Raw genomic sequence first — 21,725 nt, 5'->3', positions numbered from 1 at the left:
CTTGCCACCTGTGATCTCATTACTGTACCTTCAAACATTACGAGTAAACACGCAACTAAAATGGACAGAAAACATGGAAGTTCTTGAAAAGGAAAACTGTCAACGATGGTTATGTGGGACAGTGGAATAGTGGTGTGCCATGGGATTTGTTTAATTGTAAAAAGTGTGCTGTGGCAGAAAAAAGATTGGGAAACACTGACCTACACAATATTTGGCAGGTGGTTTTAATATATATACAGTTTAAGTCAGAAGTTTACATACACTTACGTTGAAGTCATTAAAACTCATTTTTTAACCATTCCACAGATTTCATATTAGAAAACTATGGTTTTGGCAAGTCGTTTAGGACATCAACTTTGTGCATGATACAAGTAGTTTTTCCAATAATTGTTTACAGACAGATTGTTTAACTTTTAATTGACTATATCACAATTCCAGTGGGTCAGAAGTTAACACAATAAGTTAACTGTGCCTTTAAGCAGCTTGGAAAATTCCAGAAAATGATGTCAAGCCTAATTTAGTTTCTGATAGGCTAATTGGAGTCAACTGGAGGTGTACCTGTGGATGTATTTTAAGGCCTACCTTCAAACTCAGTGCCTCTTTGCTTGACATCATGGGAAACTCAAAAGAAATCAGCCAAGACCTCAGAAAAAAAGTTGTGGACCTCCACAAGTCTGATTCGTCCTTGGGAGAAATTTCCAAACGCCTGAAGGTACCACATTCGTCTGTAAAAACAATAGTACGCAAGTATAAACACCAGGGACCACGCAGCCATCATGCCGCTCAGGAAGGAGACACATTCTGTCTCCTAGAGATGAATGTAGTTTGGTGCAAAAAGTGCAAATCAATCCCAGAACAACAGCAAAGGTCCTTGTGAAGATGCTGGAGGAAACAGGCAGACAAGTATCTATATCCACAGTAAAACTAGTCCTATATCAACATAACCTGAAAAGCTGCTCAGCAAGAAAGAAGCCACTGCTCCAAAACTGCCATAAAAAAGCCAGACTACAGTTTGCAAGTGCACATGGGGACAAAGATCTTACTTTCTGGAGAAATGTCCTCTGGTCTGATGAAACAAAATGGCCATAATGACCATTGTTATGTTTGGAGGAATAAGGGTGAGGCTTGCAAGCTGAAGAACACCATCCCAATCGTGAAGCATGGGGGTGGCAGCATCATGTTTTGGGATGCTTTGCTGCAGGAGGGACTGGTGCACTTCACAAAATAGATGGCGTCATGAGGAAGGACAATTATGTGGATATATTGAAGCAACATCTCAAGACATCAGCCATGGAGTTAAAGCTTGATCGCACATGGGTCTTCCAAATGGACAATGACCACAGGCATACCTCCAAAGTTGTGGCAAAATAGCTTAAGGACAACAAAGTCAAGGTATTGGAGTGGCCATCACAAAGCCCTGACCTCAATCCAATAGAAAAATTTGTGGGCAGAACTGAAAAAGCATGTGCGAGCAAGGAGGCCTACAAACCTGACTCAGTTACACTAGTTCTGTCTGGAGGAATGGGCCAAAATTCCAGCAACGTATTGTGAGAAGCTTGTGGAAGGCTACCCAAAACATTTGACCAGAGTTAAACAATTTAAAGGCAATGATACCAAATACTAACAAAGTGTATGTAAACTTAATAAATAAAAGCTTAAATAAATAATTCTCTCTACTATTATTCTGACATATCACATTCTTAAAATAAAGTAGTGATCCTAACTGACCTAAAACAGGGAAAGTTTTCTATGAATAAATGTCAGGAATTGTGAAAAACTGAGTTTAAATGTATTTGGCAAAGGTGTATGTAAACTTCTGACTTCAAATATATATTCAAGCGAAAATTATATTCAAGCGATGCTTTTCACTGAAATTTCAATTGGCCTGCTTCACGGCTCATAACAGCTTGCTCAGAAGCGTTCTTTGCCCAAATATGAAATCCAAAAGAATACAATCAAATTAATTGCGTCTGTTCATTAGATCTAGTGGTATTATTTTGCTTGAAACTGTATTGCCACTAGGGCGCGCCTTTCCCCATAAAATGCTTTGAAAAACGTAAATTGCTTGTTGACGATATCTGGGCAAATGGTAACAAATATATGAATGAAACCCTTCTGTAAAACAAATTTGTGTATTGAAATTATTCTTTGGGACATTTTTTTACCTCATTGACCCGGTAAAATCAGTTGTGGATTGTAGCTCACAGTATTCCTGTGCTGTTTTTTATGATCACAGGGAAGGCTTTGGTCTTTGTTCTCTGCTAGTGCAGTGTGAATGAAACATGACACAGTCAGCCATCATTTAATAGTCTACCTGTCATTCAACAACCCCATCTGTTGGGTTCCTGCCTAAACCTGTAGAGCTTCTCACCTCAGCCACCTGGTTAAAGGTGAAGGAATCATACTGTGTGTGGTATAGCTTAGAGATCAATCTAAAATAATTGTATGCCTGTCCCATGGTTTTTATAATACTATTTGTAGGGTTTTTCACGCATCTTTATTTACAACAGTATTTGCCGTTGCCAGTTTGAATGCTGGATTAGATTTAGGCCAACTCATGAATTTTTCATGGCTGACAATGGCTGTGCCATTGCAAAAGCAGGCTTTGTTGTAGTAGCACAACCATGACCACATCTCTGATACAACTGTGATACAACTCATTATACAGATGGAAATGATGTATGGATCTGAGATATTTATGGATATAAATATGTTGGCCTTACCATGCTGGTATATAATCTTCATCTGAACGTTTCTTGTTGGTTTAAAGGAATAGTTCACCCAGAAATGATAATTCTCTCATCATTTATTCAAACTCGTTAGACTTTCTCTCTTCTGCGGAACATAAACAAAGATATTTTGATGAAGATGTGAGGTGTTTTTGTCCATACAACGCAAGTCATTGTGGTCCAACACTTTCAAGCTCCAAAAAGAACATAAATGTAATCCATACCATCTTCTGAAGTGATACGATGGGTTTTGGGTGAGAAAGAGATCAAAATGTATCTCTGTTTTCAATATAAATCTTGACATCTGCAGTCTCCTTGGGGATCATGATTTCAATACACTTCCTCATTCAAGCATGTGCAGAGGATCTTTTTGGAGTTTGAAAGTGTTGGACCCCACTGACTTGCATTATATGGATATAAACATCATATCTCTGTCAAAATATCTTTGTGTTCCACAAAAGAAAGAAAGTCATGTGAGTTAAGAAGGCATAAGGGTGAGTGAATTATCATTTTTAGGTGAACTATCCCTTTAAGAGTAATGAAGGATTGGGGAGATGCACATTAATAAAACCATTTACAACTTTGCAGGACACTGTGATCATGTAACTCCAATATAAAATAATCACATTAATCTTATACATTACAGTAAGCCCAGGGCAGTACAACATTATACTAATATTAAAATGAAATCATAATGACGAACACTTTGAGAGACAACCTAACATCTCATCTCGAGCATCATTGTATAGCAGAATAAGTTTAATAAAGAAATTATGAGAGAGAATTATTGGGGAATGTCATCATCTTTGTGTCAATTCATGATTGTTTAAATATTAGCTAACAGTGAAAGTGAAAAACCATATATTTAAACACAGCTAACCCATAACAGTTCTGTTACTGACAGATTTAGGTACAACATCACCTTTTTATAAACCTGTGTTTGATCCTCTGCAAAACGTCATTTTTTTTTCACCCCTGTTGTACCCTCTTTAAAGGTATATTTTTTAATGAGTCTTTTAGCCAAAAGTATTAATATATAACATGGAGACAAAAATAATAAAGGCATTGTTTTTAAAATACTTTATTTCTACCAATTACCTATCATTTGTACATGCATCTACAACGTAAAAGATAATGTCCAGATTTTCTCTCTAAACAGTCAAGGATCAATGTACAAAAGATGCTTACAGAAAAAGACAGTAAAAATATTATTGCTTAAAATATAAAACTGTAATATAGCAAGAATATAAAATACCTAAATGAATTTTTAGTATATTTGAGGAAATATATTTACATTTGTTGGAGGGAATTATATACATTTTTTACATCATCGAACTGTGCCCAGATGCAGAGCTATTTTTAATTTGTTTAAACATTCATGACAGGTGTAAGTTTGAGCAGAGAATTCTGAGGATGAATGCCGTTACTCTTGGAGTGGAGCTTTTCAAGGTTCTGCAGGAAAGCACGATGCTTCAGTCCTTTAAGTATGGCTGAGTTACTGGAGTTTAAACTGATATGTGTCCTGTAAATAATGAGTAAAAAACAAAATATTTTATTTAATATCTAAGATTAAATCATCAGTCAAACATTCAAATATGTAACTCCAGCACAAGTAAATGGTAAGTGTTTAAATACAGGCAACCATAAACTTTACTAAGTAGTAGTATGGTGAAGTCGATTACACTATGAATACCTTAGTAGAACTTTCAATTACATTAACATTTTACAGTGACTAGTACATTTTTTGGAACAAGCACATATGTCACACTAGGGCTGGGCGATATGGCTTCAAAAATTGTATCTCAATATTTTTCAGCCTATTGACGATATTTTCAATAATTGTGCATTATCTCAGGAATTACATAAAAGTGATACAAAATGTTTAATCAAATAAAAATCGAATTAAAAATAATGAATGCATGTTTTCAAAGTTGTTCACTAAATGAACCCAAGGAAGAATTACTTTTAATTCATATTGTAATAAATAAAATTGATATTCTCCAATACAACAATAAAATAATTTAAAAAAATCTATATTTCCCCACAAATATTTTTACTAAAACATTTTTGGTGAATGAACAGGCTGTCCAAAAACTACATCTTTACTCACTTATATTTTGGGACCTAGTTGAATTTAATTGAATAATTTACTAATTTCCATTTGTGTTTTATTATATATATTACTAAATTATTATTATAATTTTGAGGATTTGTTTTATACAATAGTAAGAGTTTTCTGTTGTATTTACTTACCTGGAGCTTTTATTTTGGCGAAACACTGAAAAATGCACTGCGGTGTCAGTGTGTATTTGACAGTTTGTAATGTTCCTCATTTCAAAATCGATGAAACGCTGTCACCTCCTCAATTTCTGTGATACTTCGTCACAATTTTTTATTTATTTAATAACTTAAATTTTAAGCAGAAATTTTTAAACTTGAAATTTGTCAAATGACGCTCTTTAAGAAATATAGTCGCAAAATCTTTGCAATGTTCACAATATTGCTTGATATTGTATCTGTAGCAAAATCATCCCAATAATGTTGTGAATATTTGATATTGCCCAGCCCTATGTCAAACTAATGACCTCAAAACATCACCACAACTGACTAACCTTGGAGAGTCAATCCCACTATCTGCTGTGTTACTTTGACTTTCTGCAGTTTCTCCTGCGCAGGCCCCTGCAGGGCCATTTATACTTGCATTGTGGATGTTGCCAACATCTTCTGATGTCTCTAATGTGTTCTGGTGGCAGTCATTTAATTCAGGGTGACATATCCAGTGACTGGATTTGCCATCAGCTTCATCTGCAGACTTCTGTATGGTCTCAGCATCTGAGTCCACTTCACTTGTCTGACAGTAGACAAAAATGCTGCTTTCCAGGGCTTCATTGGGTTCAGCATTTCCAAGACTGGTTTTATATAGTCTTTCCCCCAGACCCTGGGCTTCTTGTCTGGGGCTGGCACCTTTCTGAAGGAGGGGCAAAGACCGCTGATCAGAAGACTGCAACCTATATTCATGCTGTCTTCGTGTGGCTCTGGTGGTTTCGTAATGAGCAGTGAATCCATGTTTCTCGATGAAATTGCCATCCCAGTCTCCATCCAGACAGACAGGCTCACGGCAGTGAGCTGTACCAGTTTGTGATAGCTCACAGTCAAGCACACACTCTCCATTCAGGTAGAGGGAGCTACAACTGTCCTCATCCTCCTCTAGCTTCTGATAAATGCCATGTTGATCATCAGTGTACACCTCACTTTCAGTCTGGCTTGTGTTTCTGTGTAAGATCTGATCATCTGATAGTTGCTGGCTAATTTTCATGTTACCAACTTGCTGGTGTGTGGACAACAAGTCAGGACTGTGATGAGATTCTTCGTTACTGTTAAATAGATGGAGGGAAAGTCTACGCTGAATTGTAGGTTTGGGCCATGAGAGGGGTACTTCTGTTACGTCACATGAAGGTGTGGGATGATCTAAAATGTTCTTTTGGTCAGAAACATTTCTCAGATCTCCATCCTGAAGAGCATTATGTTTACTTTCCCTTTCTCTGCCATTTCTAAACTCTCTGCTTTGGACTTTATTCTCTCTTAGCTTAATTTTGTCCTCTATCCTCAATGTGCTGCTCTCAGGGTAGACAGAGCTGTAATCTCCACATAGCTCTTTAATTGGTTTAGCATCCAGGGTGGAGTCCACAGTCAGTGCTCTTTCGTGGAGCTGTATGCAGGGTGTGTCCATCAACGTGTGAGATTCTTCCACACAGTCAGTGATTGCTTTGGCCTGGTGAGGATCCCAGGACTTTGACCTGTGACCTGTTCTTTCACGATGTCTGGTGATTGGATTCTTGGCTTCTCTCCTTCTTTGTTCTTTATGGACAATGTTTGGTTCCATGTCTCTTCCTGGCAAACCTATAAATGGGTTCTCTATTCGTTTCTTGTAGACACATTTTGGATTCAAAATGATACCTTCTTCTTGGTTGTCAGGTTCATCCAAACCTGTTTCTGGTCTTAGGCGTGACATAATGTGATCGCCTGCCTCTACATCTTCAGCACAAGGTAGAGTCTTGCTCTTTGCCCTATGTTTCTCTTTGGATGAATGGCCTCTTTTGCTGCGAGTAGCTCTAGGGACAGATTTCTTACCCCCAGCCTTTGAGGTATGGTACCTCTGCTTAGATACAAGGGCTTCTGTGGAAATGCCCCTGTCCACAGCTTTCTCCGTGCCTTTCTCAGCTTTCTCCTCAAGCTTCATCATTAGAACCGTGTGTTTTACTAGATTGCCCACAGTCAGCTCTGGGTTGATCCGTTTGATGATGGCATGTTCTAGATCCCTGGGGAGGTTATTCAAGTCATCCTCATCCCTGACAGGCCATTCCTCAGGTGGGAATTGGCCAGAGAATGTTGCATATTCTTTTTTAAGCTTGTTCTCCTTCTTCCCTGTGTTTCGTCGAAATAGGTTAAGTCCAAATTTGCGGCCAGCTTTCTCCTTGTCCTTTCGGCTGGTGGTGGTGGATTTGCTGACCTCACTGGCCTGGTCTGCTGCTGTAGAGGTGGACTGGTGCTGAACAGAGGGCTTGTGTTCTTTCAGCCACTTGAGGCTTTTACCAGTGCACTCACTAATGCTGATAGATTGATGGTCCTGGATAGATGGCGGTACATTGGATTGAGGGGTGAAGCAGCTGCAGGATCTACAGTGGGCCATGACAGGCACCTCAGTTGAGGTCTCCATGCAACTCTCATTGCTCACCAGATATGTGATGGGAGGTGGTGATGGCAGGTCATTGTCACTGTTAATCCACCAATTCCTCTCTTTCACCATGTTGTTGGTGATGAAGTATGTTTGAGGAGTGACAACAAAGTAGCCCTCGCCAGTGTGATAGATCTTCCTCTCCTTAATAAGAGTTCCCAGTGCATTATACAGGATATTTTGAGTGGGAATGGTCATTCCTGAAACAAATGGGGATACTGTCCTCAATGTCTCTGTTCAGCAAGAAAACAGTGTGGCTTGATATATTTACTTAGTAAAAAGTTTTTTTAGAATGCATAGGTAAGTACAATGGCCCCTTTTACACCTGGCATTCAAATGCATTTTCAGTGATCAGATCGCTATCAGATAACACTTGACCACATTTAATGTCAGGTGTAAATGCACCCAAGACGCATTGTTATTGGATCACTGAAACCACATTCAAAGAAGGTTTAAATGCAAATGCATTTTCTGTATCCGGATACAACTATGTGAGTAATTAATTATGTGATGAGGTTATGCTACAGTCATCTGTTGCTAGAATGCTGTGTGGGTTCTAGCCTTTTTCTGTTTAATGTGAGATATCATTCAATTTGCTTCGGTGTCCCGAAATTTCACTTTGGTAGCTGCGAACAAAATTTAAATGCAGAAAAAACCCTGAATTTTCAAAGTGAAAGAAAGCATTTAATTATCCATCCATGCTTTTAAGATTCATTAAAAGACGGGCTTTTTGGTTACCGCGGCCTCTGATGTAGTCTGTAAGCTTTTTTTAAATTTGCGTGGATCAGTGTGATAGGATCTCTATCCGATCACAGTGGAGACACATTTGACTGAAAGGTGTAAATATAATCCAGCTAAAGAATATCCTGATACTATCCAGATATTAATGCGAGGTATAAAGTGGGCCAATATGCAATATAGTTAAAACACTGTTATTAATTACCTGGGTGTGCTTTCATCATGTGGTTAATCAATGCTTCCTGATTTACAACCACATGGGCAGCATTCATGTCCGATATCACAGAGCACAATATTTCAGACAATGGGATGAACTGTGACTGGGAGATTGGTGACATCTGCACTGGAGACAGATCACCTGTTGGGGAAAAAAGGTAATTTGGTGTCACTATCATTTCTCAGTCAGGTAAAATACATTTGTGTACAAAATAGATTTGGATGGGAAAGAAAGAGTGCGTGAAAATGTCAAACAAAACATTAAAAGGAAGCAATTAGTTAGTTTAAGGCACAAAAGGCCATCTGAAATCTGCTTATGAAGAAACCACATATAAAAATGTCCCATAAAGCTATGATTTGTTGTTTAAAGGAAAACAACAAAATCCAAAGACAACTAAACTTCAGTTCAGGAGTGAGGTAGAATGTTTTAAATTTAACAGCTAAATTACAGAGTATTTCAAACATCTTACAAAGACAATAAATATGCAGTTGTATGCCCAGGGATTCAATCCCCAAGGATAAAGAACCACTGTAAATATGCTCAAAGAATTCATTTGATCCTTCAAAGACAGGGAATGTTATGTTTCTAATACAAATTGCTTTATCAAGCTATGGATTGTGCACATTCAACGCAGTTCAAAACAATCACACTTTTCTGTTTTAACCAGTGATTAAAATGGAGTGGTTTATTCAGTTATATGTGTTTAAAGAATACAGTACATTGTAGAATTTTGTCTTGCTACCATTGACAGAGCCACAGACCATAATAACTCAAGCTTGTCAAGTCTTGATGATTAACTAGGGATGGCCACATTAAATCTAGGGCACTTACTTCCCATTCTGTTGTTGATTAATTAACCAAAGCCCAGGTTAGACTCACTCCCACCATAGTTCATCTGTAACTAATGTTTGGAAGTATCTCCAGGGCCAAACTCACTTAAGCTCCGAAACATTACAGGCTGATTCGGAGGCACTTTGCATACAACAAACTGACATAATGTAACACAATATGGTAATAGCAGACTACAATACACAGGTGAAAAAAAAAACATTCAAGACTCCCTTAAAATAGCAAACAGTAAGTCAATGAATGCAGTGGGGTCTTTCCTTCAGACGTTCAGTTGTTTGCCAGCTCACTATGTACTGCTGGAGGCCTGTTTATGTTTGCTTTTCTTAGCCGTCCACAGGCTAAAATGAAAAGCCATTTCCTTCAAATAATCTAGACCAGAGATGCCCAAACTAGGGCCCGTGGCAAAAGTTGGCCCGTGATGACCTTTGATTTGACCCGCCTTGACGTATACAACAAGAGTGGGGAAAAAAATGCTATTGACGCAGCTTTTCATTGCATTAATTTAGCAGATTGCAGAGTAATGTTTTTTGTATAATGAAATCATAAAGGAGGGGAAACAGGGTAACTTTATATTTTAATATAATACAGTTTGCAGAGCCTGAAATTTGTCAAGGGATTGTGGGTATTGCACACAATTGTAATAACTGCCGCAATTTCCACGTTCATAATGCGGGAAATTCCCGCACACTTATTCACTTTACTGCAGCTGCGAATTAGTAAACCAACAGATAGAGATGAACAAATCAAATCAATAAACTTGTTTTTGTGTCAAACTGTAATTCCAGAAGCTGCGCGAGTAAAGTAAGTCAGCAGTGTCAGAAGTGTAAGCACGCGCAGTGAGGAAGTGCTCTATCGCAGAGTTACGAGTGAACTTAAGATGTATAAAACTTGATAAAATGCTAAAAATATATCATTCCTGTTTATAATCAACAAAGCAGTTAACATTGCAAGCGCGTGCGCCTTTCATATCTTGGCGCTCCCTCAGTCATAATGCAGCACATTTGCAAGAAAGTCAGAAATAGCACAAATGCTTTGTGTAATGTACCAGCTGCATGATGAAGAGCGACAATTAATCACCTGTTACATCTCTCATCTCCATCTCTAGTTCCATCCAGGGTCGGAAATTAACGGCGGCTCAGGGCAAAAAGATTTCCCCTGCAATCTGATATAGTTCCAAAATCATACATCACGATCTTCATTTGAATTTTCGCTGAACATTATTTGTTTTGTGATGTCCGTTGTGCAGATGTTGTGTCAGTGGTGGATGCTCGCACCATAAAAGCGCACAGATGGGAACTCCGCTTCTCACACTCCGCATTAGTTCGGTGTCGTGCTCCCATGCTAAAAATACCAAATGCTACAATGTAGTTAATAATAATATGAACTAAAATAATATCTGGATGTGTTAAATAGCCTTGATGTTAAATAAAACATTATTAATGATACAATAATAATTTTACTGGGCTTCAAAGACATTAGTCATTAATCTTACAGTTCATAAAAAATCTTTTTTTAAACACTGACCTTAACAGTTACTTAGTTCACAAATTTAAAACCATGACTTTAACTGCACACAAATAACTAACATTGGCATTATATTCATGTTGTTTAGCCAGAGGGGAACTGGCCCCCACAGTGAGCCTGGTTTCTCCCAAGGTTATTTTTCTCCATTAGCCAACATCTTATGGAGTTTGTGTTCCTTGCTACAGTCGCCTTCAGCTTGCTCACAGGGGTTTTAAATACAATTATTATTTAATTGTTTATTTCATTTTTAACAGAACTATTTAAACAAACTACACAATGATGACTCTAAGACTTTATAATATCTATAAGTTTCATTTTCTGTTAATGCATGATTTTCTGTAAAGCTGCTTTGAAATGATGTGTGTTACGCTATTCAAATAAACATGACTTGACTTGTCTTTGCAGAACATTAACCACTTTTGGTGTATGAATTATATATCTGACTACTGTTCATTCTTTTATTAAATTGGCTTGAAAGAGTGCTAAGTTTTTTTTTATTTTTTTATAAGCTCCTCTTTCCAAATCTGGAGAAATGCTGCCATCTACTCCTCTGTGTCGGTGTATTTGTTTTGTAGGCTGTTAATTTAATAGCCAAAATATTTGGAAATATGTGAATGAGAAAAAAATAATTTATTCAGTAACGATGTACATTATACAATGTAGAGATCATGCAATTTTGTAATTATTGAAACATGCCGTTTTAAAATGTAATTCATTTTTTTAATTAAAGTATTTGACATAAAAGCATGACTGAGTCATAAGGCTAGAAAAAAATTACCTTTGTAAAGGTAAAAAAAAAATGCCTCACATATGAGCTGTGTAAGGAAGGGAATTCATTTTCAGAAATGAATTTCATGCCCTGAATTTGCTATAATGCAATGTTCTCTTTTGGCCCACGGATCTCAATCAAGTTTGATTTTTGGCCCTTTGTAGGAAAAGTTTGGGCACATCTGATCTAGACATTAGGGCCGTCACTCTCTATTATTTTGGTAATCAGGTAGTAATTTTTCTTACGATTAATCGAGTAATCGGAAAAAAATATTTAATAACTCTCAGATTGCATAAAGTTGTCGAGGTAAAGTCATGTTTGGCTAAAATGCATTCATTAGTCTAAGTTTTAACACACTCTACGATTGAATAACAACAACAAAACAATTGTGCACACAATATCTAAAGCCAACAGCAGATCTATAATATAAAAAATTATATAATTGAAGCTGACAGAGATTGGCTTTATACAGGTGTGCCCAACTTTTTTTAAATGCAAGATCTACTTTAACTACTCTTTAACTAGTTCAACATGACCCATTTTAGTTTAGAACTCAAATATAGGAAAACAGCCCATGGAAATAAAATATTTGATCTTTTCAGAAACAATTTGCCCAACAATCTTGTTTATTGAGGATGTTATATACATGGTTAAACTATTTTACAAAGATATAAAAGCCATTTTTTTCTTTGTTGTCCCCCCCCCCCCACTTGCATGCAAAACGGAATACAATATTCACAGTAATCGCTTGAGATAATTTTTTTCACTCTTGCATTGAGCTGCAGCAGTTGCGGGCACTGTTGTGCTTGTGCTACATACGGACTGCAGATCGCAAAAGCTTGTCACTTGCCAAGTACCGTGTAAAATGCCCTTAAGCATCTGTACATTCAGTTCCTTATTGAGTAAACACTGTTAATAATTTCACATGCAGAGACTAGCCATTTCTCCCCCTGGTAAGCCAAAGTTTTATATTGCGTCTGTGGGGTGCAAGACGTGCAGCTGTGGCTTTAACAGCAGACTCCCGTTGAGCTTTGACTGACAGCATACAGACCTGTGGTTTTATTTAGTAAAAAAAGTTCTCTGGATTCCCACATTGAGTTTTACCTGTAATAATGGCCATAAACTATCAAATATTTATCCGAAGTGGGGCATTATGTTCTATTTTTTAAACATGATCATCACAAAATATTATTTCCTTGAGGAGAAAGATCGCATTACATTCAAATGGTAATTAATTTACACATAATAGAACTCAAACTATAATTTGCTGAAATAACCTTAGATCGTCTGGATTCGGTCAGATTTATTGAACAGAATGCGTTTGTTGTGCATCCGTAACTGTGTATGTAAATTTAATGAAGTCTGATGGACGTCTTTTTCGTGATATTATTTTATGTTGCTTAATAAAAGCCTATATTGCAAATGATTGTGTAGATAATTCTCTCGTGCATCTGGATGCAGCACTGCAAATTGCATGCAGTCTCAATTTACAGTGCGTGTTCAGCAGGTTTGTGAAAACTGGATATCATCTTTTCAAGTGCTGTTGCATTGCTGAAGTGATATTATGTTTTTTTTTTTTTAGGTCCTGCTTTGTTTTTCAAATCAAAAGTGAAGTGCTCTCACACAGCTGACACCTCGTCATTATGTTTTCACCCCCTCATCCGTGGACTGCATCACTTCCACCTTATTTTCGAATTGTCCATTCGCAATATTTTAATCGAGGAATTTTTTGACTCCAGTAATCGAATTAAATCGCGTAATCGTGACAGCCCTACTTGACATCTCTCACAGCTGGATCACTTAAGTCATTTCCAGTGCCAGGTGGCAGTGTAACCAAATTTGCCACTTTAAAAAAAAAAAGTTGAGGAAAAAAAAAAACTTTAAAAATCACAAAAAGCCCCTCCTATTCCCAGATTTGCCATTTTTGCATTCATTTGCTAGTTCCCATAAGATGTGTGACACCCTGTGCGCTTAGCAACTAATCCATTCTCTTTTGTTGCAGAATGCTCAGAGATAATGTTATGCCGAAACATGCTTTCTTTTCTTCTTGATTTTCACTTTTGACACTGTTTTCCATGGGAAAAACATCCCATCTGAGGTTTTAGACGGGAAAACATCATCTCAAAGGTCTCTGACCACATGCATTCTGAGAGGTCAGTCAAGAGGAAATTCTGATGCATACACTAGATAAATCCCTCCTTGACTTCCTTTATTTTCAGGGAAGTGGCCAAATGTGACACAAACAAATCATTAGGTTGTCCTTGGGAATTTAAGGCTGCAACAGGGAAGATGTTTCTTACTTTTAAAATGCATTTCATTTACAGAAACGGTGCACGCAAACGTCTTGAACTTAACAAAAATATTTTAAGGGTAATTGTGCTTACAATAGTCTTCTTAGAGAGGAATTGGGAAGCATTTTGCACAACAATTGAGAATTCCAGCTCCGATTTAACTGGCTAGAGCATGTGGTTGTTACTAAGGACACATGAAGCCTTTCTCTCTCCAGGGAAACACTCTGGGCCCATTGTATCATGAGGCTGTTCTGACAACATTAAGACCTTTGTCACAAGAATACTTAATCGTGGCAACCAGGCAATGGCATACTCTGGTGTGGTCACACAGCAAGGAAGGTGAAGAAATGGACTGGGACAAAGTGCAACCCTTGATTTACAAATTATTATAAAAACAATTAAGGGTAACATTAAAAGCATAACAGGATAAGAAAGTAATCTGAACAAAGAAGACATGGAAATCACATGGTTGTAGTGCACATAATGTACTCTTGGCACCTCAGAAAACCCAATTTTTCCTTATCACATTTTTCTACAGCTATTGCCATTCAGAGAGCATACTGTAGGTTATAGCAGGCCACTTACATAAAACTGAACTTAATAAACAGTGTCATTAGATCACTAAACAGTCAAAAACTTCTCACAGTACACAGATACTCAATGAAAAGAGAATATTTTAGCACAACAAACTGTTGTTAGGATTTACTATAAACCAGTGGTTTCAACCTGATCTCATGACATAATCTCAAGTCGTAATAATAGTACAAGATGGCGAAATCGTAAGAAATCATTGATTCAAACAAGTTGGTTCGAACAAAAACAAAGGACTTTTACTCCCATAGAGGAAAATAAACAAACCAAGGAACAATGCTTTTACTATTTTTCCAAAATCTAAACATAGTCTAACCTCTTACCCTGACCCTAACCATGATTTTAATGGGAAAATAGGTTTTGTGTACCACGTAAGAAAGAAAACATCAGAGTTTGAAAGGAGACGAGGGAAGAGTGTTTAAGGTTATCCATCAGTCATTTGTCTTGCATAAATAAATATGAAATGAAATTTGTATTGTATCCATTTGCAATTAGTTATTTTTTTGATTGGTCTCTATGGAAATAAAAGTTGTGCCTTTTTGTACGAGCCAATTCGTACAGTATCTTAGGATTTCTCCATCTAATAAAAATTATTACAAGTTGTCATGAGATGTTGGTGGTTTTCAAAGTTTTCAGACTAATCTAATCATTAGAACACTATGCTGAAATTGTGAAGAGATCACTCAGATACTGTATATTCATTTGAAATAAAACATGAAAAATATACATATTGAAATATTTTACATTTCCAGAGTCATGTGGCATGCTACCTGGAGGCAACCCATATACCACTAGTGGTTTGTGAACCACAGTTTGACAACCACTACAATTAAGAATTCTTAATATTTTGCTAGAACCATAAAATATTGAAATATCTGTATTCTTCATCTATATTATTCATTTGCTAGATTTCCAAAATTATTTATCTTCCTTGACTGCATATTAACATATGTGCAGACTTTAAGCAGTTTGTATAATTAGCCTCAGATATTAAAAGTTCTATATGTAAGATTGACAACAAGCGTTTGAAATGGGTACTGCAGTCCAAATTCAAAATATTTGATAGTTGCCTTCCCCACCCCAGACTCGAATCTTGTGCGGTTTGCCAGAATGTTGACATGCAAATTAGCCAACTCAGCATCCGTTTTAAAGGATTTCTGGGCTTTAAGCTGTCTCCATCTTCCAAAGGCATCTCCAACATTTATCCTTGCTTTACTATGCTTCTGATGGTTTTCAGGCGGATGGCGAGGCTTTTTAGGTCGGGTGGAATCTGTTATCTCTGATCCAGTTTGTTTGCTGGCTTCCATGGTTGCATCACGCTGTATTGTTTGCAAACTTGCTCAAATTTGGCAATCTGGCGGTGTCGAAATACTATTGGGAAATGGGCAGTGGGCGGGATCACACAGGCCAAAACATAAACAGAAATTCCGGCCTGGAATGGAAACTGCAAAGTAGAATTACTGGCTGTAGCATTGTTATCGGAGAAGCCAGTATTTCAACTTATCATGTTTCCTAATTCTCTAATGACGTTTTATGGTCATTTTATGATATAGTACAGTAAAAATATTACATATAGCACCTTTAAGTATTATATTTGGTTAATTTATTAGAATTAAGTCTATAAAAGAATGCACGCACTTTCAGTGGCTAACCTACTGAAACTATTTTTCTTTCTTTTAAGAGAACCATGCAAGACTTATAGAAATTTTACAAAAAGAAAGAAAGGTTTGGCTTTTTGAACTGCAAAGGCTATGTAGAAGGCAAACAACAGATTAACCAAAACAGCTTAATTATTGTTTTGGTTCATGTTAAAACACAAATGTTGAAAAACATATAATAATAGCAGGTGAAACAGTTCACTTTGGTCCACGCTGAAAACAACCTGGTCATCTTTGGCCATCAAATCTTCACAGGGAAACCCCAGAGGTAATTAATGTGCAAGGGCAGTGTTGATTCAAGAAACACACAAGCACACACGCATGCCCACATAAGGAGCTCTTCAGTCATGCCTTTAAAAAAAATTACAAAATAAATTGCACTTGCACTTACTAATAAATACAAGATTTTAATGTGGTATGGTTCATTCCTTGTCACAGCTATAACCATTATGTTTATTATGCTCTCTGACTATGTTGAGTGACTAGAACAACAAAAACACACAGTGGGCTGTGATCCCTCTAATGAAGGCGGGAAAGAGAAAGTGAATAAAAGGTAACCTGATAATGCCACACATGTTGTTTAAACCCCTAAATGCAACTTTCTTCATCAGAGGAATTCTGTGCTTTATGGGTGACTGAAATGACATGCTTTTTCTATGTATCCAGGCTGTCACACATAAATAAATAGTGCTAAATTCTCTTAAAGCATGTTTACATTGTTTATTAAATAGTGAACCAACAGAATATACTAGTGCTTCAACACTTTTGTCCAGAATTTTGAGCTAAATACCAACTGCAAATACGGTTTGTCTAATAGAATAAACAGAAATGAAAATAGATTCTTTAAGTTTAAAATGCTTCCAGTGTTTTCAAAGTTTAAAATACAAACATGGCATTTAAGGCCAAAGTATTCCTCGGTTGTCTGCGTTGCTAATCGGAATGCTCACAGTATGCGTGATGCAAACTGCGTCATTAGTACAGTCTGTGCAGACTTTTCATTTCTCAACACGCGGATAGTACTCGTCTGTGCGCGTGTCGGCGCATGTGCCTGTCATTGTCTGTATTAAAAGAGTATCACAAAGCAGTCGTAGTGTGCATGCATCGAACACGTTCATATACACTCGCAGTCAAAAGAGTATACTTTGAAAGGCAACGCAGTCGACCGAGTGCGATCCAATATGGACCACAGTAAAACTAATTAAAACCTGGCCTTTAGAAAGACATCTCAACACAAGAAAGACCTGTATTAGCCTATATAGGGGTTGTCTGTGGTTAAACCGATTTTGACCATGTATAACATATGGTGCAATACTATTTTGCAGGTTTCGAAAGTGCAGTTATTATTTGGACACATTTGTGGTGAAGTGCTTTTTGCGCAGCAATAAAGGACAAGGTCAAGAATCTCAGGTTAAAGATTCAAGTTCATAGTCCAAGGAAATTGGAAGGAGAGAGAGGGATAATGGGTTCAGGACATGATATAGGCCAGACTCAAACCTGCGTTACCATAAAAATCAACCCATATACTAATATACTTGAAAGAACTGACTTTAGTAGACTACTAATAGAAAATTTGCATGTGATATGTTTGTTTTAGAAATAAATATGTGTTTTTTTTTCCCATTACCTTTCATGCTTAGTCATGCTTGTCAACCACCCATTAAACTGTACTTTCCTGAATCAGTTTCTCGAATGACAAAAGCCAGACACAAACCACTTCCAAAGTACTTTGAGGTTTAAAACTTTTTTAAAATTGATTCTCATAGAATGCATAACTGTATTAAGCTGTCACATATGGCTTTGCTCTGAAAGAAAGATGTGCAAAAATAAGGCAATTGATCATGCCTCAGTCAAATAACAGTTAAAGATATTGTTTCCCATGTTAAGAGATTAGATACTGTAGAGACTGCTCCTGTAGAGTGGGCCCAGTTCTCCTCTAGTTCTTTAGCTGGAACTCTTTATTTGACTGAAACATTGATCCCAGTAATCCTTCATGCGTTCAGGCCTCCATCATGCCAGTAACAGTCCCTAATGCCTTCTTTATCACTCACTTAAACCCACCCCAAATATTTATCAGGCTTGAATGCTCTATTAACATGAAAAGAGTTATTTACACTTGGTCGCTTAATGCATTTTGACTGATTTTAATGAAAAAGACCATGTGTATGCCCTGCAAGACTCATTCAAGACTCAAACAACCTCAGGGGGTGTAATAGGCATCTGGTTGTTCAAGCCACATATGTAAACTTAACTCCTCCAAAATGGAACTACGTATCAGACAGCATTCTGACTGATCAATATGTATGAAGTGACAAAGTGTACCCCCCCTAAATAACTATGTAAAAAAACAAACATTAATAACTGTGACATCCTCTTATCAACATACGTTATGTATTAATGAATCAGACAAGTAAACAAACAGTATGTTATGCTGTTTTTATCTAAATAGGGTCATTTCAGTCCAATATTCAGTAGTAGGATTAGTAAAGGCCACCTGTTTGTTAGTAGTCTAACAGTAAAGTATTGGTTTTCTTGCATGCCATGCATGCACATTCATTTTTCATTTTATTTTGTTGCATGTAGAGGGGATGTTTTGTGCCATCATTAGTGCCTGAAGGGTTCTTGGGTACACCTTCTACTATGATAGCTTTACAATCATATTGCCTGCCGTGTCACAAGTATAAAAAAAAGACTCATAAATCCACTTAAAAGAGGTTCTAAACTTATACTCTTTTCAGCCAGCAGCACTCACAAACCTGTTTAATAACGATCACACCTTTAATGCCTTGTTCAGACAGGTAGCAAAAAAAAAAAAAAGAAGATTTTTGTTGTATGTAGTGTGAACAGCATGAAATCTGAACTTTTACAAACATGATCCAAATCACATGCATATGTGAAATCCAATATCCAAATCCAAATCCACTTTATCATAATGTAACAGTTCAAGTTGAGGAAACAAGCTGAGGAAACAAATATTTAGACACAAATAATACTCACATTAAAAGTTTTCAAATATTTCCTCCAACCACCAGCACAATCTCCTGTTGCAGAGAGTTATGTTTTGTACAAGACATGTTGTATCAGGTCACACAAAAGAGGGTCATTATCAATTGGTAGCGTTTCTCAGGTTTCAAGGCGAAAATACACTGGGGACTTTTTGAAGCTTATACAAATAGGATATGTAGTCTTATGATGGCGTCAAACTAGCAGACTCAAAACAATTTGATTTTGGCTGAGGGTGTCACACATGCAGACTGTTTTGCTGAGATCTCGCTCTATTCAGTCGGAGGTATGACAAACATGTCGATAAAGAATGGTGGAGGGGTAACAAACATACCAACTTACCGCAACTCTCTCTCTCTCTCTCTCTCTCTCTCTCTCATTCTCTAGCACGTGGAACTCGCAGAAATAACAACAGGAGTACTGTGTGAGCATAAACAATTATAAAGAGGGATTTAGGAAGTGATTTACAGTATACCTTGTGAAAGTGTGTGACTGCGTATTTATCCCATCAAGGCATGCCGTAGAACACATATGTGTAAATACAGCTTTCAGTGAGTAAAGAAATTACGTTCAATAAAAACAGACTGTTGTGCATCCATTTTCTTATTTTATTAGTAATTTTAGTGTGGAAAAACGCTTGATGACAGAATCACTATGGATTACAATCAGCGTTTGTGATGATGTGCAGCTTTGTGGGATGAAACCGTTAGATCAGCTTGACGTCTTGTCAGTTCTTCAGTAAAAGAAGAAGCTCATTGCTCATTTAATCTTTTCTGGAGTCAAAGAGAACTGTTTAAATCAGATGGCCTTCACCCAAACAAACTTGGTGCAAAAGTGCTAAAGGACAAATATCTACTTCTCCCTCCTTCATCCATCTGCAACGTGCACAAATCCACTCAACCTGGATGGCACACAAACACCACCGCAGTGTCTGGATGACCACAAGATCGCACTTCAGCACCTGGACATTTGATTGACAAGTCCCTCAATAACACAGCAAAGACACATCAACATGGGCCTGAGCTCCACACACAGAGCATACTCTGTCAGACTGTGACGACTTAAAACTGCTCCAAGATACAGGACCCAAGGATGATTTCCAGGAAAAAAAACAAGGGAGCCAAGATAACAACAACATACATCAGCCTCCAGAAACACCAGAGCCAGAGTCTCTGTCACCACACACCTTCTCCCTCTTGTCAACATCCCCACTCCTGAGCTTCTCCGAGAAAATGGAGGAACTAGTGTATGCTGGTAGAAAGCTCTCTCATTCCATTGCTGCGAGCTGCCAGATACCTACCAAAAAACAGCGGGCCCCTCTACCACCAAAACCTGCAGGCCCAGCTCACCCTCCCTCTGAGAGAGCTCTCCGGCCACTGCCACAACGCAAGGATACATCTCGTCCTTCTTCTGCTCTCGAAGAACAACAGACAACTGATAACAACTCTAACTGATATGTATCGGGTCCCCGCTATGGTAGCAGCAACACTCACAAATGTTTACAGAACAAGCGGGAACCCGCTGTGCCAGTAGCTTTTTCAATATCTGTTATGTTAATTGATAGGAAGACTAAGGCTTTCTCAATACTAGGGCTGCCCCCGACCAAAGATTTTCCTATTCGACTAGTAGTCGTTAGTTTAAGCCATTAGTCGACTAGCTGTCGCACGTTTATGATATTAATTTAATTACTTAAATATTAATTTTTTGAGAGGCATCAGAAAATGGTTTGAGTTCCAGGGCTGAGAAAGAATGAAATAAGTAGCATTGCTAACACTGTTCTACATTACAGAGAAATACTAAACCGTAATAATGAACCTTTAAAATATAAATTTTACAAGCGTATGCACGAATCGAGCCGCAGCGACAACAGCAAAAGCGGTAATGATTCTGAATGTTTCGGAAAAACCAGCAAGGAGACTGTCTGAATATTTTGCTAATTTATAGAGAGAAATACACATTAAGTTAAACATGCAGTAAGCGAGATACGAATTTAGCTTCCCCACGAACACTTGGATAAGCCTAATAGCGCATATTTATCTAGGTTATCTAACATTAGAGTGAGCGGCCATGCTAAGTGTCTAACGTTAGGCTACTTACATGTTTCAAATGATAAGCCATGTTTGAGGTCGATGAATGATAGGCGAACGTTTGCCTGCAGAGTTTGCATGTCACCTTCTTGGGGTCATCTTTACCCTCTCGAAATGATCCCACACTTTGGATTTCCTACCCAACATAATTAATTACCGCATGGACCAGCCATGTAAACAATCATGACTTCGCCACTTCCTGTGGAGTCTTTTTTTTCTGCGACCAACCGACCAATCAAAACTTAGTCGACCAAGACTCTTCTCATCGACTAACGTTTGTTTGACTATTAGGGGGCAGCCCTACTCAATACGTATGGCAAACCAATCTAATCTGTTGCATATTAGATGTAAATCCAACATTACTGTGGGGCCAAAAACTGATACTGTCAAGTTAGCACTTTTAAACATCCGCTCACTAAAGAACAAGTTGTTTCTAGTCAATGACCTCATCACCAAAAACAACCTGGACTTTATGTTTCTAAATGAGGCTTGGTTAGATAACAGCTGCAGTGCAACAGTCCTAAATGAATCAGCCCC

At 37.6% G+C, this 21,725-nt stretch overlaps 1 protein-coding gene across 2 annotated transcripts in view; it reads right to left on the bottom strand.

The window, feature by feature from the left end:
• Window positions 1–3,794: 3,794 nt before the first annotated feature.
• The window catches only part of LOC127413653 (storkhead-box protein 1-like), a 35,043-nt gene continuing 17,112 nt past the window's right edge, over window positions 3,795–21,725 (bottom strand). Inside the window, exons 2-4 of one of the 2 annotated variants that reach the window (XM_051650947.1) lie at window positions 8,408–8,560; window positions 5,342–7,697; window positions 3,795–4,251 (exon numbers count right to left, since the gene is read on the bottom strand). In XM_051650947.1, the coding sequence (XP_051506907.1) occupies window positions 4,098–4,251; window positions 5,342–7,697; window positions 8,408–8,560 (2,663 nt within the window). In that variant the 3' untranslated portion in view covers window positions 3,795–4,097. The remainder of the gene's footprint in view (window positions 4,252–5,341; window positions 7,698–8,407; window positions 8,561–21,725) is intronic. The other variant, XM_051650948.1, reaches the window with a different exon arrangement.

The sequence above is a fragment of the Myxocyprinus asiaticus genome, chromosome 23 (assembly GCF_019703515.2).
Source record: "Myxocyprinus asiaticus isolate MX2 ecotype Aquarium Trade chromosome 23, UBuf_Myxa_2, whole genome shotgun sequence".
In the NCBI taxonomy this organism is placed as follows: domain Eukaryota; kingdom Metazoa; phylum Chordata; class Actinopteri; order Cypriniformes; family Catostomidae; genus Myxocyprinus; species Myxocyprinus asiaticus.
The sequence above is the reverse complement of the archived record's forward strand: the minus strand, read 5'-3'. Positions and strand labels throughout refer to the sequence as shown.